At 41.2% G+C, this 18700-nt stretch overlaps 2 protein-coding genes across 7 annotated transcripts; one reads left to right on the top strand and one right to left on the bottom strand.

The window, feature by feature from the left end:
- Positions 1-5442: 5442 nt before the first annotated feature.
- Positions 5443-12369, top strand: LOC131220955 (uncharacterized). Of its 3 annotated transcripts, none has more exons than XM_058216003.1 (2): positions 5443-6758; positions 12173-12369. In XM_058216003.1, the coding sequence occupies exon 1, from the start codon at positions 5638-5640 to the stop codon at positions 6715-6717; it is 1080 nt and encodes a 359-aa protein (XP_058071986.1). In that variant the 5' UTR covers positions 5443-5637; the 3' UTR covers positions 6718-6758; positions 12173-12369. The 3 variants fall into 3 exon arrangements, with proteins under 3 accessions (XP_058071986.1, XP_058071978.1, XP_058071970.1); XM_058215995.1 differs by lacking the exon at positions 12173-12369 and adding an exon at positions 9363-11819; XM_058215987.1 differs by lacking the exon at positions 12173-12369 and adding an exon at positions 9041-9324.
- Positions 9643-18460, bottom strand: LOC131220942 (serine/threonine-protein kinase Nek6). Of its 4 annotated transcripts, none has more exons than XM_058215978.1 (14): positions 18334-18460; positions 17575-17689; positions 15460-15526; positions 15300-15365; positions 14931-14977; positions 14509-14554; positions 14271-14351; positions 13900-13942; positions 13701-13750; positions 11884-11965; positions 11666-11715; positions 11472-11545; positions 11184-11235; positions 9643-11103 (listed from the first exon to the last, which is right to left on the bottom strand). In XM_058215978.1, the coding sequence occupies exons 2-14, from the start codon at positions 17679-17681 to the stop codon at positions 9787-9789; spliced, it is 2082 nt and encodes a 693-aa protein (XP_058071961.1). In that variant the 5' UTR covers positions 17682-17689; positions 18334-18460; the 3' UTR covers positions 9643-9786. The 4 variants fall into 4 exon arrangements, with proteins under 4 accessions (XP_058071961.1, XP_058071937.1, XP_058071947.1 ...); XM_058215954.1 differs by having other exon boundaries at positions 17575-17684; positions 18016-18451; XM_058215964.1 differs by having other exon boundaries at positions 18016-18451.
- Positions 18461-18700: the final 240 nt, after the last annotated feature.

An 18700-nucleotide genomic window follows, 5' to 3' on the forward strand; every position in this document is an offset into this window, starting at 1 on the left:
GCGGATTAGCTATTGACAGGTTGAGTAGCACGACTAGCTACGGAAGTGGCGTCAGCAAGTTCCATGGGCCCCACCGAGATGTATGTTTTGTATCCACACCTTTCATTAATTTGGAGAGATCATTGTAGGGCAATATGTAAATAACGAGTTAAATCGAAAGCTCCAGTGGACCCAGCACAGAAAACAGTGGTACAGTGACGCCCACCATTAAAAAATTTTAAAGGCCACAAAGTTTTAGATCAAGCTGATATTTGTGTTTTCTCTTATTACATGTCTTTTTTAACCTTTGAACAGGTTGGATTTCAAATAAACATTATGATGGGCCTTTAGAGTAGCTTCAACGGTAGAATCACGCTCCCCACTATTTCCTTTGGTGGGGTCCACTACATATTTTTATTTGCTTAATTCTTAATTTTATATCCTAAAATCATGTCTAAAAATGGATGGACGGTGTGGATATAACACATACATCATAGTGGGGCCACAGGACTTGGTGATGTCACTTCAGCAGCCGACTCGCTGGTAAACCTGTCAGTATCTAATCTGCGTCCGGCTGTTATGCCGGGTCCCAAGCACGCGTCCTTCCATTTCCATCGCCGACTTTGTTTTGAGTATGTCGCGAAAAACATAAAAAGAATCCGTCTCGCTCGTTTATGCACACATGTTGAGTGATCCGATTATCAAAACCTTCCATGATTTTGAACCTGTCTTTAAGGTCCATTGTAAAAAATTAAACTGAAAAACAAAGATCGAAACCATCACTATCCATGAAAAGAAAATTTCCAAAGATTAGAACCATTATTGAAATGAATCATCGGCTAATAGATTATCTAGTGTAGGAAAAAAATGTACGGTTTAAATTATTTGTCCATCTCGTTGTGTTGGCATAATGCGTAGTGACACACACTGTATTATCAGTCGCGACGGAGGAAAAACGAACTATTTCTTCACCCGTTACGATTTACGGTTCGCTCTGTATATAAAATCTCCAAACGCTAGAGAATTCTCAGATCAGAAGCTCCAGCTATATTTTCCGTCCGTTCGTCTGATTCCAGCAATGTCGTCGCTAAAGCTCTCTTTGTTGGCTTTGTTGGCCTTCTTCGCCATCTTTGCAGCAGCAGTTCACGCTCATCACGACGATGACATCGCTCCGTCGCCGATGGTCACCGGATCGGCGTTCTCCGCTCCGGCTCCGTTCTCTGTCGTCGGATTCTCCCTCCTCGTCTCGATTCTCGGCTTCATCTTTCAGTAGAGCGTTGCTCGACTTGAACGTTTTGTGTCATTTTTCCGGCGTGGTTGTCATTTTCCTCTTTAGAAGAATGGATGTTTTTCCTTTCATGTTTTTATGATGATAGTAACAATATCTGAACCGTTTGCTATTTTTATTAGCCATTTGTTGGATGGTTGGGATGGCTTGATAAGTGTGATTTTAGAGATATGTTACATACACAATGGGACCCATAATTTGGACGGTTTGGATTGCTGTACGTTAGTGACAGAGTATTGAGAATGAGTCACCACCAGTTTTCGAACGGTGAAAAACTGACATAGTTTTCCAGTCTAAACCCTCGTTGGATTTATATGATTCCATGGGTTGTCATTTTGTTAATGGTGGTGACTCTTTAGCATGGTTTTACGGTAATCCAGACCATTTAAATTGCTGACGCGATTCTGGATCGGACGTGCAGTGTGTATGCCTTACACTCCATTCATCGGACTCTCACCGGGAGGTGGGTACATCCCAAAAATCTCGCCATTTCATTACTCAGTAGCCCATGCGACGTGATGTTAGAGGCTCTGTGCGGGATTTTAGGGCTGGTCAGCAAATTAATTAATGGACGGTGTGGATATAACACATGGAAAGTTCGCTAACCGAATCTCATCCATTGAAAAACCCACTGATGCGTGTAATCTCATCAATGAATGGACGGTGTGGATAAAACACATACATCATGGTTGCCATAAAACATCCCGCTTAGAGACAAATTCCCCTTGATCTCTGTTCTCTTGCTCCAAATCCAGATGCTATGGTTGCCTATTGCTATTCTGTTGCTGCTGGAAAGTTGATTTGGTCAGTGGATTGTAGGAGAAACTTACAAGACAGGGAGGTCCAAGAGTTTGTGGACCTCCTTGAGTGCATCTATGGGCCCAACCCAACCCTCTCACCAATGACTCGCTGCTCTGGACAATGTCTAAGACTAGCAGATTCTCGATCTATTCTCTTTATTTGCAGCTGGACCAACCCCCCTTCTCTGTTAGTCATCACTTTACGTAAATTTGGAAATTCCCGGCTCCTCTCAAGTTCATCGCGTTCAGTTGGCTGGTCATTTTGAAAAGAATTCTGACGGTGGGTAATCTTAGGAAGAGAGGGATGTACTTAGTGAGCATTTGTTTGTGCTGCATGAAGGTGGAGGAGACGGTGGACCATCTACTGCTCCATTGCCCCTTCATCTCCTCCATTTGGGCTGATTTTCGGGTTCATTTCAACTTCAGTTGGTGTCCTCCTGATTGGAATAGGGTGAAGCTTGGAAAGACTCGGTCCATGTTGTGGAAAATGGCCCTTCTTGCCATGCCAATTGGTGGTGCGTTTGGGAGGAAAGGAACGGAAAATGTTTTTGGGATTCTGCAAATTCCGCAACTTGGGTGTTATCTACAGCTAAATCGCTAAATATTGAATAGGTTACCCATGTCAAATCCATGAAAGAGTCCGATCTTTTGTTTCTTGGCTGGTAGCCTTGGTCTGATATCTCAGCAATATCGGCTGCTGCTTTTGTTTTCTGTTTTTTCTTCTTTCCTGCTATAAAGTTTCGTTATCTTTCTGGAAAAAAAACTAAAGCAAATACATCATGGTGGAGCCTACAGAGCTTGGTGACGCGTACACACCACCGACGTCGGTGGTATATGTCACACTACACAATCCGCTTCAGCGCAGGTCGTCATCAGTGGGTCCTACGTGAACTTATTATTGGGCCAGGTCATCATCAGTGGGTCCCAGATGCAAAAGTTGATTGTCCCGCTTGGGTGGTTTTGGCAAGGCAAGCGCCCGCAAGCCGTATGAACCGTTCGAAGCCCAAATCAGGATTTCTGTAGCCTCGCGAAGTATCAACGGTGGGGATTCAACCCTCACTGTTCTCACTGTTCGTATAGTGCGTCTAACTTGAGTTTTGGATCTATTTCGTTTTTTGGCTCCATGATCTCATAAAATTGTCATGGGACGAGGTAGCCGAACTAAATTCCAGAAACAAGAAATTGATGTGAACTGGAAACAGACAAGCTGCACTCATGAGGGCTCTGTGGGGCCCACTGTGATGTAAGTGTTTTATCCACGCCGTTCATCTTTTTTCTCGGATCATTTTAACGTAGGAACCTAAGCATGTGGCAGGTTCAAATCTTATTTGAACCACAAAGTGGGGATTGAACTTCCACCATTAAAAAGATCTTGAAGCTGGAGAAGTTTCGGATCAAGCTTATATTTGTTCTTTCACTTAATCCACGTCTACATGACCTTATTAATAGGTTGGATGGTTTAAAAACATCACAGTGGCCCTTAGAAAGGTTTCAACGGTGGTTGTCATTATCACTGCAGCTTCCTTTGGTGTGGTCCACTGGAGCTGTGGACCTGCCTCATTTTTAGGATCGCATCATAAAATGGTCTGATAAAAGCGATTAACGGCATGAATAAAACACTTACATCACTGTGGGCCCTAGGCGGGGGTAGGAGGCAATCCGCGTCCTAAAGTGCAGGAACTTCCCACTGCTTCTGTTGCAGGCAATCCGCGTCCAAATTAAACCGGTCAATCAATGGGAGTCATCAATGGTTATAAAACCCCAGGCTAAATTAAAAAAGCATGGACCTTGATTTCAGGCATAAGCCCAGCTTGAAAGTTCTCGAAAAGCATATTTGGCACACATAATTACATGCTATTGAGTTTTATTTGTTGAGATATAAATTCCATCCTGCAGTTTGAAATTAATAGAAAAAATTAGATTAATTTAAATATTTAACCTAGTAAATGTTTAATCTTTGAGTCCCGGAGGAGATGGAAGGATTTTTAGTGAATTTTGAAATTGACTATACTGGCCCTATTTTTCATATATTTTATCCACTGTGTACATCCATACGCGTTCGATATATGTGCCACCCGAGTTGCATGTGAGTTTAGGTGAGTCGAATCAAATCTAGTTTATTGATTAAAACATATACTGTCGATCAAATGCTCATTTCATATATATATATATATATATATATATATATATATTTGTGTGTGTGTGTGTGTGTGTGTGTGCGCGTGCGCGCAAAGAAAGAATTCAATCCCGGACATGAGTTTGGGTAGTTGGGTTTGACTAGTTAACTCAATGGTAGACTCCGAGGAGTCTCAACACGAGGTCATGGGTTCAATACCCTTAGGTGGTGAAATTCCACTACATTGTGCATGGGTGAGTGTGTGTTAGGTGCGTGAGTAAAAGAAAAAAAAACAAAACATGAGGTTAGATAGTCAAAATACTAAGGTATTTTTAAACATAATGATTATGTAACAATGATATTAATTCCATCTAATGCAATGCACTGCATCATTCTGAACAGCCCTAAACATATCCAAGAAATTGGACCCCCAACTGTTAAAATCAGCCGGGTCCATGGGATTTTGTTAGCCTAGGTTCTCCCCATCTTGTAAGCTGATCATATTGCCTAGTCCACCAGGCTAAGGGTAACTTGGGCATGCTGCGTCAGGTTTAGGGACCACCAAAACCCACCAACCTTAAGAGAAGGAAACCCATAACTTTATCTGACCCGAATTCCAACTAAAGGGGTCCTAAACTAGGGCTGCAACTTAGGTTCAGGTCAACGCGAACCCAACTAACTCAGCCTGAGTCTATTGTGGGACTGGATCGGGTTGTCTAGGTCCTCACAATGGGTCTGGACTCAAAACAACAACCTAATTTGAAATCCAGTAGAGTTCAAGTTGAGCAAATTAGAGTTGGGTAAGGTGGCGTTGAGAGCAATCACATGTATTTGGGTCAAGTTGAGTTAGGCTGGGTTGAGTATACAGAGGATTTCAGTTGGGTTCAGGTAGGGTACCTTGGGTTGGAATTTGGATCAGGTTACGTTGTGGGTTTGGTCTTCTTGAGGTGGGGTTGGGCTAGGATTGACCTTGAACCTGGCTCAACTCACCCAAGTTGCACTTCAAACCCAAACCCAAACCCAGCCCTAATTCCATTAGGCTTAACCTGATCCGACCTCAACCCGGCCCAAATACATATCTGTTTCCAAACTTGCCAAACCCACCGGAATTTGCTCAAATTGAACCCAACCAAATTCGAAACGGGTTGGCGTTTTCTTACCCGAACCCAACCCGAGGACATTGACAACCTGACCGAACCTAACCTTAACTTGCGTTTGGGTCAAACCGGTTCCAGTTGACCTGAAACTGGAACCGGGTTTAGAAACTGCAGCTCCAATCCGACTATAGCAGGTTCGCGCCTGTAGCAGACAGGGCCATCCCACTACTCCTAGATCCAGTCCAAATTCGACTGGGCCGGATCTGGGCCCCTAGCAGCCCATCTCACTGTCTCCCCTCACGTGTACAAAGGAAGAGGAGAGACTCTCCTCGCAGCCATCACAAGAAAAGAGAAGAAATGGCTTCTTCTCTCTCTCGTAGGTTCTCAACAAAACTCCTGAAACCCTCTCTTTCTTCTTCTCCTCTCTCCTATCTCTTCTCCAACCATTTCATCTCCCAAAACCCTAACCCTAATTCCTCCGTTTCCCAACATAGCTTCCCGACCTTTTCAGGACGAAAACCCATAAACCCTACATCCGATCCATCCGCCTTCTTCTCCTATTCCTCAGATTCCACCACTCTTTATAGATTTCCAACAATCTCTGGAGTAGAATCCATAAACCCTAATCTCAATTTCCTCAGATCTTTCTCCACTTCTCCCGCCAAGCCTAATCCCCAAAACCTGTCACAACAAAAGCCCACAAACCCTAACCGTAATTTATCCAATCCCTACTCAAATTCTCCCCAAACACCATTATTAGGAAAACCCAAAAGCCACATTCCCAGTTTCATCAGATCTTATTCGAGTTTCAATGCCGCTCAATCTCAGACGACTTCACATGAAAAACATACAAACTCTAACCCTCATTCCTTCAGATCTTTTGCAAGTTCTACCCAAACACCATCAGAAGCAAAATCCAATGGTCCAGATCCTAATCTCATCAGTTCGTCCTCCTCCTCATCCGGCGAATCAGATTCCGGGAAACCCCAAAACCCTGAATTCCAACACCAAGAGATTGTCGGCCCAACAGTCGAGCGTGACGTCTCGGCCCTCGCTGAGGAAACCCGACAGGTTCTGCAAAATCTCAAGAAGACCATCTACGATCTAAGCAGAGTCGTCGCCCTACTGGGTCTCGTCCAGCTCAGCTGCGGAGCCTGGATTGCTCACACTACTCAGTCTTCTCTGATCAGCGAAATCTCAATCCAGAGCTTTGTGGCATTTGCATTCCCATTCTCATTGGCGTTCCTGCTGCGGCAGACGCTCAAGCCGATGAGCTTCTTCCGGAAGATGGAGGAACAAGGTCGGCTGCAGATCCTAACTTTGGCTCTCCAGGTCTCCAAGTGCTTGAATCTCTTCTTCCTTAGAGCCCGTGTGATTTCCTTCATGTGCGTCGTGGGTATGTCGATCGGGCTGTTGTTTACCACATTATCACGTTGAAGGATGATATCCAGTTCGAATTTTGCTGCAAGATTTTCACTGTAAGTTTTGTTGGTACTTTTTAAATTCAGAATTTGAATAATTGTATTGAGTGGTATCAGCCGACTGGTCTGGTTGTTTTTGTCTCTTGGTATGTTTACTTCGTAGTACTAATTTGGATGAATCAAACCTAATATACAGACGGATTGTTTTGCGGGCATTGATGGGATTCACAGTATTTCTACTGTTTTGCCCTTATTTTATGAGCTCCAATAGTTTGTACTTCGTCGCGTCCAAGGTTCAAAATATGAGTATTGTAACGCAAATCAGCCTGTGCAAGAAAGAAGAAAGAAGCTTTGCAGTATGTGTTGGCTAATTTGTACCATGTAGCAGTTGTGTCAGTCTGAAGCTGTGCCACATTGCTGATAAATTCAAACCAAAAAAAAAAAAAAGAAAGAAAGAAAGAAAGAAAGAGAAAGAACAGTTTGTGTCATTCTTCAAGATACAAGTATTGAACGCATTGGCCATTGGACACTGTGTATTGCTGTATTTATGTGAATTTCTACCAATTTGGTGTCATCCCACCAATGAACCATTATTTCAAAAACACATATCACCCATACAATAGATATCAACTGATGGTTTGAATCTTGGTGAAGAACTTTCCAGTTCACTTGCTTATATAAAGCTAGGATTTATTTATTTATTTATATTATATTATATTTTATTTTAATTTTTAGCTGGTGACCAAGAATGAATAGATGTTCCCCCTCGTTATCTCATTGTACTTGTTAAGAAGGTAAGAAATGGTGTTGTGAGTAGGATGGATTAGAAATAAAATAAGAAGAGAATAATGGATATTGGCAGAACCCACATAAGTCTTTTTTTTTTTTTTTTTCAGGGTTTCTTCCTCTGCAGGAGATTTTTCTCTCTCCTACCTCATGGCTGTACAACATCTACAAAGACATTTAAAAGCAATTATTCTAAACTAAGAAAATAATCCAAATATATCATGCATATATGGACCTAATCTCTCCCTTTTACTCTCTTATGCTTCTCTTTTATTTGTTTTTATCTCTTAAAATCTTTCAAGATACCATTATATAACTGACTATATATAACACAGGTAGCAAACAGAGAATTTTACCCACACCATTAGCTTTAGAAGAGTCATAAACTTTGAGATTTAATAGAATATTAGAAGGGATTTCTTCATAAGTCAGGGGCATTTAAGAAAATTTTGAAGTCTGTGTGATTATCAAACAGGCGGCTTGGGTTTTAACTGTGCTGCATCAATGAGTGATGTGGATTTTATGTGCACAAGGGCTCTCTCTCTCTCTCTCTCTCTCTCTCTCTCTCTCTCTCATTTAGTCCACAACCACCCTTACGCCTTCTTTTAATTATATTTTGTATTTTTTAAAAGGTAAATTATGTTTGTGACTTGTGGTTTCAATTAGACATTAATAATTGTAGTTTAGACATTATTAATTTTAGTTTGCTTAAAAAGTTGTTAATGTGATAATAATTTGATTTGGTTTATGTATGTGAATTGGCTTTTGATAAATGATGATTAATAACTTGTTTGAACATGCTTATACTTGAAAAAATGAATAATCTTTTAGGCATTTTGTTGTTTGTTTTTTTTCCTTACTATTTATCATATTTTTATGTTTTTAAATTAAAAGATAGAAGTATTGTGTAGCTTATGCTACACGCTACAGAGGGCTGAACACTACGCAACACACTACCGCTATCTAAAATACCGCGTGTAGCTGCACCCTTTCTCTCTCCGTCTTGCCACACACTTCCCCTCTCTCTATCCACGTACTTTGAATGTGCCATTACCCACGAGTCCTATTAAAGATCCTTTAAGACACAAATTTCTCAAAAGAGAAAACCATTAATGACTCAATATCCCTTTAATATCTTTCAAAATCTTTTGGGCCCTGTTTTGCAAACATGTAAAAATGAATTGATCTCATTTTAGTTAACAGCAGGTACATATTAGAGTTCTTGATCTCCATTATGTATTAGAGGTCTAGATCTCTAATGTGTAATTGCTGTTAACTAAAATGAGATCAACTCATTTTTAGGCATCTACCAAACAGGCCCTTACTAGATAAAGATCTCAAAGGGGACGTTTGGATCGTAAGTTAGTTAAGATAAACTACTTACGCCTCAAGTAGCTTATCTTGGTTTCTACTTATTAATATGAAGTGATTAAGTACCTTTAAGTAAAAAAGTTACTTATAATTGATCTTAAACCAAACTTACTCATCTTAAATTAGTTATTTATCCACTGCTGTAAGTAGAAAAAGTAACTCATTTGGTGATATCCAAACAGGCCAAAAGAATCTCGCTAGAAGCACAAAAAGAATCCACATCTCTTAAACATCTCTAATGACAAATCGGCACATGGAGCCATAAGACCTTCAAAATGGGCTTTTGATGCCCAGATCTTCATCGTTATGTTTCTCACGTTCATTATTGCTTGCAGTATATAGTTACTTCTGATGTTGCTTGCAGGAAGATAGAAGGCCTACAGCTTAATTTTACAGCCATTAGTTGCTTTTGTTTTGGTTTCTGTTAAATGGTATCCTAAGTCAAATGGTCATTGCTGCCATATAAGTTAATGGTGCCAGATTTAATAATTTATTTGCCTTTAGGAATGAGAGGAAGTCGGTGGATGGTCTCTTGTAGGGCAAGGATGCTTGTTGTTGAATGAGTTCTAGTGTCCCCAACCTTAGGGATTGTAATTTGGAATTCCTTGAGTTGTAGTTGGTTGTTTTTCGGTGCCCCATCTTTTTGTAGCTTTCTTTGTTTGTTTTAAATAATTTTTTTGCCAAAAAAAAAAAAAAAACTAATGTGGCAGATTAAGTAAATTTATTTGCCTTTGGGCAGGCAAAACAGTGATGAATATTGCAGTCAGGAGGGTCTCATCTGATATGTGATTTCAATTCGTTTTCCTGGCAGCAATTTAAAAAAAATAAATAAATATAAAGAGCTTTACAAAAACCGAAAATATGGGCCATGTGGAGCTGGGGAATACAGCATACAGTGCCCACAATCAAACTCTAAGGTGCCGTGATGCTACTTGATATCGTTACTCTTCCAAATCTGGCTTCCCCCTCCGGATTTGGGTACAGCCATGAGACTCTTTGTCAGCCAGATTGCTGTTTCCCTGGATGAGACAGCTTCTTCCCCGAATGGTCTCAGCACACCAGCAAGCTCATCCAGCCTCTCCTGCTGAAGCAGGCGTGCACATAACTCGAGCAGAGACTCTAAAGCATCAGCCCTTTGCTGGAGGCAGCTCAGATTATCCCATTCGGCATGTGTGTCATCTCCATGCAGAGCAGTCAGTGTACTGATGGAGGAGGCATCCTCGGTGGCACCACCTACTTCATCAGCATCACTTCTTGTCCTCTGCCGATTACCGTTGAAATTGTCCTTTTTGGAGATCATTTCCTCCCCACCAAGGAATGTGAGTGTTCCCATTTCTGTGGGACCACCTGTTGGATCCTTATTGGATTTTTCCATTTGTTCTAAACAACTAGGATTAGGGTAATTGGATGCCTCTTCATCTTCGCAGGGAGTGGGCAAAACTGCTGGCGATGGCATGTCTGCAGGGAGCGCAGCTGTTTGATCTTCATTCGATTCTACCCATCTATGGTAGCTTGGGTGAGCACTCTCCACACCACCTCCATTGATAGTTACTGTCTCGCGCTTCACGGTCGCATTATCTGCAGTAGCAATTTCTATTTCATCATTAGCCTTCTGGATTTGATCCGAAAATTCCAGCGTATGCTTCTGTTCTTCGTCGCCATGTGGAAGTAGTGTAGGCCCTGATGAGACAGGTTCAGCGTCTACAGTTTCCATTTGTTTTGACAATTTTGGTGTATGCTTCTGTTCTTCGTCTCTGTGAGGAGTTAGTGTAGGCCCTGGGACAGGTTCAGCATCTACAGTTTCCATTTGTTCTGCATTGTCTGGTTTTGTTTGCTCTTCTCCATTGCAAACTGTTGGATCACCATCTGTAAGCCCACCATTCAGGCCACTAAAATCAACCATCGAGACTTCTGAGGAACCGTGAGAACTCAATCTCTTGGTCTCAACATTATCGCCATTGAGAATGGTGAGTACTGACATCTCAATGGTGGGTCCCCTTTGTGGTTCCACATCAGCCTTTCTTGTCCCCGTTCTACCACCACCTGATTCAACTGATATCTCTAGTCTCATCTCACCACTGCCATTGTCTTTGCTGCCATGTGGCTGCCTATAAAATCTGCTTCTAGTTAGCTTTTCACGGGAATCATTTGGAACAACACTCTTTATCGGAAGAAGGAAAGGGGATGGGATGCTGCATTCAGCAAGGTATGGCTGCAAATGAGGGTTCCTCAAAAGCTCTGCTGCCTGAAATGTTAGCCTTTTGGGATCAGAATGTAGTTGTGACATTCAAATTGTTTCGACAGAGCCAGGTTAGTCAAACTCACTGTTGGTCTGTGTTCTGGATTTTTTCTCAGCATGCTTTTGATCAACCGTTTCCTGCAATTCAGAAACCATTGCATCTCAGTCGGAGGTTGTTGACAAAGGAATTGATCAATGTTTGAATAATCGAAAAGAAAAAATTAAAGTAAACGGTATGTCCTAACATAGTTTTATTGCCGTGAAGATTTCTCAGTTCATCGGATTGGTTTTTATTTATGTTAGGTGGTTAGTGAAAATTCTCATATATCATTCTTCCAATTTGAAATATCCTTGGAAAGATAAAAGACACTTACAGTGAAGAGGAATAGATTGTGGGGAGTGGAGAAATGGTTGATCTATTTATCTTGCTCACCAATCCTGCCATGTCCTGTTTGGAGTTATTGTCGTATAAGGAAATAATTACGTTTATTTTAGTTCAAAATCAATGAACTGGGATCATTCTTAGCTGCTGTAGAGAACTGCAAATATAACTCAAGCAGAAACTTACGGGAGCTCTAAATGGGGGTCGATGTGCGGCAATTTCAAACATACAGCAACCTGAAATAAAATAAAAAATAGAAAACAGATGTGAGGTGCATTATCGGTCGGTGATACTTTAGACATCCCAGCAACAAGTTGATCTACATCCTTATTAAGTAGAAGATGCCATAACTAGGACAAAAAATGAAAAAAGAAAAAAGAAAAAAAGAAGCCACCGGATCTCACCTAATGACCAAATATCAGATTTGTAGCCATAAGGGATATCTGCAAGAAGCTCAGGACACATGTAGCTCGGTGTGCCTACAACCTATAGATGCAAGGCATTAGCTGACATTTACAATTTAGATAGCCATGAACATTACAAAAAAAAAAGGTGATTAATTACGCAACATAAATCAATGAGAACTAAGTTATGTTAGGCCTAACCATGATCTTATAAAAGCCAAGTTCATCTTTTCAACTTGGAATTCTCACCCATGATCACTTTAACATATCTTTGCTTTCTATGGAAAAGAAAAATTGCAGGTGGCTTACATTGGAAAAACTGTCTGGCAGAGTGGTTGGTCAAAATTTTGGAGATGGGTGACTATTGAAAGAACTGTTTCAATGAAGAGTCTGGTTGGTAAATTTTTTGGAGATGAGTGACTGTTGAAAGAACTGTTTAAATGAAGTATCAATATATATTCAGAAGATGCCTCATTGATTCTCTCATTCTGTTTTTGAGCACCGGATGGAACAGGTTCTTGCGATAGGGTTCAACCAGCCATGAATAGGGCTGTCAACGTGCCGAATTCAGGCTGGGTCAAGGTCTGTCCAAACCCAGCCTGCAAAGCAAAATACAGGCCTGGGCCATACAGACAGGCCCAAGCACAGGTCTTGATTATTATGGCTGTCCCAGGTCTGAGTCCAGCCCGAGCCTGAGCTCGGCCACCATCTTTTTTGCAAGATCTAGGCTGTTTGTTTGGCAAACCAATCATGCATGATAATCACAAACACGCTGGCTCTAAGATGCAGCCCTTGGTCCTGGTGTTTCAGCCCAGACCAGGCCCATTGACAGCCCTAGCAACGAATCTCTGTCCACATGACTTCCTTCACAAGTGCAATGCAAGAATTTGGGCTTTTTGACGTGGCAGCATGTTCTAGTATGTTTGAGCAATGGGACGCACAAGACCCATTCAACTTTAGATGGGGATGGCCTAGGTTCTAAATGTATAGACTGACACTATAGCAGATTTGGATGGGCTTGAGGGATAAGGAACCAAATTGTGGATGCATTAAGATCATGGTTCTGAATTAGTGACGGGAGTGCCCATTGCATGTCTTTCATTTGCATCTTTAGAGCTTTTGAAGGCTGCTTTGGGTTTTGTCGCAATTAAGGAGGCTTCAAGTGTGGATGCATTGAGATGATGGTTCTCAAATTAGCATGTGGAGTGCCCATTCTCTGTCTTTGACATGCTTCTTCAGTCTGTTCAAAGCCTGCTTTGGGTTTTGGTGCAATGAAGGAGACTTCACTGCTAAAAAATGTGCAAGGCATAAGCAACTCAGTGAAGGAATGAATATTGAGAATGTCCGCTTGAGAAATTTAATGGGCGGGCAGACTGGTGGATTGAGATTGGGGTGTGGGAACTATTTTCAGTTGGAGTAATTGAGAGCAATCCCATTAGTAGGATGTTTTTTTCTTCCCCAGAATATCCACAGAATGATCATTACTGTTGATGTTTGGGTCATAGCTGTTGGCTTGGCCAGCACACAGCCATCCACACCAAGGTCACCCAAGAACTTTCTTCAGCTTCTCTGAGATTTCCCCTCTCAGTGACACAGTAAATGATCAAAGGTTCCACATGATCATTATCTGATTAGCTGTTCATCCCTACTACAATATGGAATTTGACAAGCCCTCATTTGAGTTTCAAATAACACTTTGCAATGTTATTATAATCTACGTATGGTATGCAATAGGTTATGCATGGCAGGGTTTATGCTATAAAATTAGCATCTTCTTTGAGATGAATCGATAGTTGAGAAGAGAGAATGTTCCATACCGAGGATGCAAGATCTTCTGTGTTGAGCAACTTTGCAAGTCCAAAGTCACCTGCGTTGATGTAAGAAAAAATGCTGCTTAAAACACTTAAGGAACCCAAACCTGTGAGCTGCCTAATGATAGCACACATCTGCATGCGGTTATAGATAATGAGGTAGGATATATGATGTCATAGATTATGACGTGAGTAACCTCCTTACCAAGCCGGATGTCATTATCCTTTGTAAGGAATATGTTGGAGCACTGAAATCACATTCACAGGAGCAAAAATCAGTGTTTGAAGACTTGACGGAGTAGTCAAAATGCTAGCTGAGTCGTATTCACTTGATCAAAATGCAGGCTGAGTTAAAAGGGATAATGGATTTCTCTCGGAAGTACAAACACACTGAGCTGAGGATACTGATTGAACTCAAAATTGTGTGTGCTCCCAGGCTCAAGCATCTTGAATTTGATCAAGTACACAACTTAGTTTCAACTCATCTCGGACTCCAGTCTTATCCAGTCCAGGCTGGGTTTCAAGCTTTTACACCTGGTTCAAAATTTTTGGCCTTTTCTACTGTGTAACCCATACCTTGAGATCCCTATGGAGGACGCGGTTTGAGTGCAGGTAATCCACAGCTAGAAGCAACTGGGTCAACCATTTGCAGAGCTTCTGGAAGGAGGGAGAGCAAAAACGAAAGAACCATGCATGTCAGGTGCACATTACTGCACATGGGCCATGTTGAGAGGGACTTATTTTTATTTATTTATTTATTTATTAATTATTATTATTATTATTTTAATGACGAAAGGGCCTTGATTTTCCTTACCTCCTCGGGGAAAAATGCTCCTCTAGCTTTCTTTATCATCTCAGCCCTGCCAAACAGTACATCATTCAATCCTTCTCCCTATGATACATTGCACCGACAGGTGTGTACAAGCTATCAGCTGATACTTAGTGTATAAATCATCTCTTAAGCCTGATTAAGTTTATATATCTGAAGGCATCCAATCAATGTCCACATCAGTCTTGCAAATCAATCCAAACAAGTGATTGATTGGACAGTTGGGATTCTTGGGAAATCAAATTCACCTGGTTTACAGGTCATGGCCATTCAAAATGTTGCCCAATGACTCTACATTGTGGATAGAGATGATTTGAACAGTTTTGAGTTTCAGTTGTTTAGAGTTATACAAGGAACCATTACTGTGATAGGTCAAAAAAGGATAGAAATCTCTAGATGTAACTTACATGTCTCCTCCTTCGCAATAGCTTGTTACGATGCATACATAGCAACCCTGGAACAGTGTCAATACCTTTTGGTTAGAGTGGCTGGGAAAGACGTTTTGTGGGCCACTTTTACTGCCTAAAATGTATTGCCCTGATTTGGGGTGGGAAGAACAAATCCCGGTCATGGCCATTTTGGTTTTCCACACCACTCTGAAATGTGGGTTGATTCTTCTATGAATAGCCCACCGGTCCCATTTTCCTGCCCATTTAATTGTGTCATTACCGCTGCTGTGGCAGCAGAGCATAGCAGCTAGGCCCTCGAAAGTTTCTTCTAAACATGATCAGATGTCAGGACTACCCCTAACCAGACTCTTAAATTTTCACACTGACCTTCTCCACCCATGCATCTTTATACTCGACAATGTATGGATTCCTTAGCTTTGCAATCAAAGCCATCTACACGCAAAAATAACACTATTCGTTATGAAGAAGAAAGAGTTCGACAGTAATTTTAGAATTCATGTCAGGAAAAAACAGCAAAGCACAATACCTCTTGATGTGCTGTACGTTTGAATTTCTCTGTTTGCTTAGCCAAACGAATCTTCTTCATGACATACCTGGATAAGAAACCATTAGAAAGATCATTCAAGAGTATGTTTGGACGTCCCCAAACTTCAAGTCAGATAACCTCACTACCCATTAATCACATCATGTTGGATTGTAAATCCTGCCACAGCTATTACATCCAAACACTAAGGAGGTTACCTTCTAAACCTGTAATGAGGAATCTTAAAACGTGCATGTGCAAAACTTGGATGTTCAGTGCAGAATTGTTAAAAGGGATTGCTGATATTCAGGTTTCTGCCAAAGAGATTCTATGCAGCTCACTTCTAAATTCTCGGGATAGGCAAAAAAGATGGTGATGACCCGAGAGTGTGATCTGTTGGGGCCTCCTTGTGGATGCGCTGTAGGCCAAAATTCACAGTGATAGGACAACTCTCCATATCTTTTGTGATGGGTGGACTGTATAGAACCCAGACAACAAGGCAGCACCCATGGAACTTGGGGTTACAGGGGACTCCCATTAACCCCATTAACCCCAGGTCACAGGTGATTATCTGACTTTGGGATTATGACACTTATTTATCCAATGGTCCTAATTCAAGAAAAAACAGAAGTGTCCATGTATCAGATTTTGTCACTGTGAATGCGTTGCAGTGGGTTCCAAAGTTTAGTCTGTTTAAATTAAGAAATATCTGGCATGCTTACAATGTTTGAATCCTACTTATCAAATGTCATCTGCTGCCTCGGTATTATATACGCGGTCGATTAGGTGCCTGTAAGTGGGGCAAGTTATAAATGATTTACACAGAAGTCATTTACACTCTACATTTAGATGGCCTTTTTTGCATGTAAATGATTAACAGCATTTACCCCTATTACATTTGCAGGAAAAAAAAAAAGAGGGGTTTTATTTATAGGCTCTTCATTTATAGCCTAAAAGCTATATTTTTAAAATTGGCTCTCCATTTGCTAGACTTAAACCATTTATAAGCTATTCAAACCGATACAATCATTTACCAGTAAATCATTTACAGCTTATGGCCAAATGATACAGTTTATAAATCATTTACAAGGATCCAAACAACCCCATTCCATTTCTAAATGCGTTCAATGCCCTCTAATTAGATTTTAGAACCTTTGAGATGTGTCCTTTTAAAAGGCAATTTTTGACCGTGTTGAAGCACTAATTGTGAACAAATTTTTACCTAGAGCTGCTTGTGTTATAAACTGCAAAGAATGTGTAATGTATAATGTATTTTCAGTTGTAAAAAACTAAACCTACGATCTGAAACATAGTAATTTTCCTTTATAACCTGTAAATACTTCATAGGTACTACAGGCAAATTTTGTAATCCAAAGGATTTTGTAGGCATCCAAATGACCACGTGGATAATCCAAACCGTGCATATGGTTTCCCTAATCATGTTCACTATACATACTAACAATAATCCTAGTCTGAAACTAGTGGGGTACACACCAGCTTCAATGTCCTTTTATAGTTTCAATGTGATGAATGGATCCGCGTAACGGGCCGTGTCGCTCTTTTATCGGGCTGTTTTAAGTTGGTACGTGGGTGGTACAACCGTATCGTTCATTGGCGGTGGTGCCAGGACGGTACTATATTCAAACCGTCTCATCTACCCCATTGTTCGCTTTGGTGTCAGCCCACCTTAGCTATCGATCAATCTGGATTTTGGGATCTAGTAATAACATGGAGGTGACGCATCTAATGGATGGGTTGGATGGTACTCACACATCACGGTGGGCCCCACATAGCTCGAAGGAATGTGATCATTATCTGTTCCGGTTCGAACGAAGCCAAGTATCACTAAAATGACGAAAGTGTCCTTGTGAATACCTTCGTAAGTTTTAGCACAATCTCTCGGAGAAAAAAAAGAGCATTTGATGGTTTCGGTTTCTCAATCACCACCAAACGCAATTTACGGAACAGAAACACGAAGACGAAGACGAAGACGAAGACGAATGAGAGAGAGACACGAAAGGGAAGGAAGAACAATGTGAGAGAGAGACACGAAAGGGAAAGAAGAACAATGAGAGAGAGAGAGAGAGAGAGAGAGAGAGAGAGAGAGAGGAAAATTACTTCCTTTTCTCCGTTTTATGGAGAACGAGAATGGCAGCTCCAAACGCTCCTCTCCCGATCTGCTCCACCACTTCGTAGTCCTCCATCTTCGACTTCTCTTTCTCCATTCTCTACCCTTCAAAACACCACCAAAGAGAGAGAGAAAGGGAGCAGCTTTAGAACGCTTTTAGATCCTATTTCCTCTCTCTTAAACCCAGATCAGTAAATGCATTCCAGACAAAATCAATGCAAGCTCAGATCTGCAGAAGCCTCAGAAAAGTGTATCATGCAAGAAACATGAAAACAGCATCAGAGATCATTAAATTCGCCTTCTCTATACCAAAAAATCCCCAAAAAAACTACACAAATCTGATGCTTTTCGCAATAATCGCAGCTAAAAAGAAAAATATATACCCCCAAACAGCATCAGAAATCTGAAGAATTAGACAATCCAGAGAATACCGATCCTTGGAGCGGAAATCTTCCGAAAAAAAGCTTCAAAGATCTGAGAAATTCCCGTTTTAAAAGCTGTTGGGAATTCGAAGATCGAGAAGACATATATAAACGGAGGAAGGAAAGCGTGCTTGAAAAGGAATTTTGAATAAAAAAGCGGGGTAGATGGAAGAACGAAAGCAAAAGCAAAGGCTGAAAAAGCAAAAATAAGGGTCGCAATTTTAAAACAAGAATTTTTTTTTAAAATTATTTTTAAAAAGGTAGCTTTGCTTGTTCTTTCAGTTTTCTTTCGTAATAATTGCAAGGGACTTTTCACGGCGACCGTACGGGTTTTTTGCCGGATCCGGTGCCGGATGTGTCACTTTCCGGCGTGGCTCAGATGTCGGCATCACAGACTGATTGGTGAACCTGCAGCATCGATGGGAGTTCGAGATTTCTCAACCGCAAGGATTCGACGGGAAGATATTTATTTTGGAATTCCCTGGACTCTGGTTCGGAGCTTGTGGTCCGCCTCCTTGTGCATCATGGTGGGGTCCACTTTTCGATGATCTTGACCATTGCGAACAGTTATTTATTTTTTGACCGTCCGACTGACGGCTGCCTATTTACGCTGCTGGCTGGGATTGTCCCACCATTTGATTTTGGAGAAACACTTTGATACTCTGGCAGGTTATGGATGATAAGCAGACGCTTG

The sequence above is a fragment of the Magnolia sinica genome, chromosome 1, assembly GCF_029962835.1.
Source record: "Magnolia sinica isolate HGM2019 chromosome 1, MsV1, whole genome shotgun sequence".
NCBI lineage: Eukaryota > Viridiplantae > Streptophyta > Magnoliopsida > Magnoliales > Magnoliaceae > Magnolia > Magnolia sinica.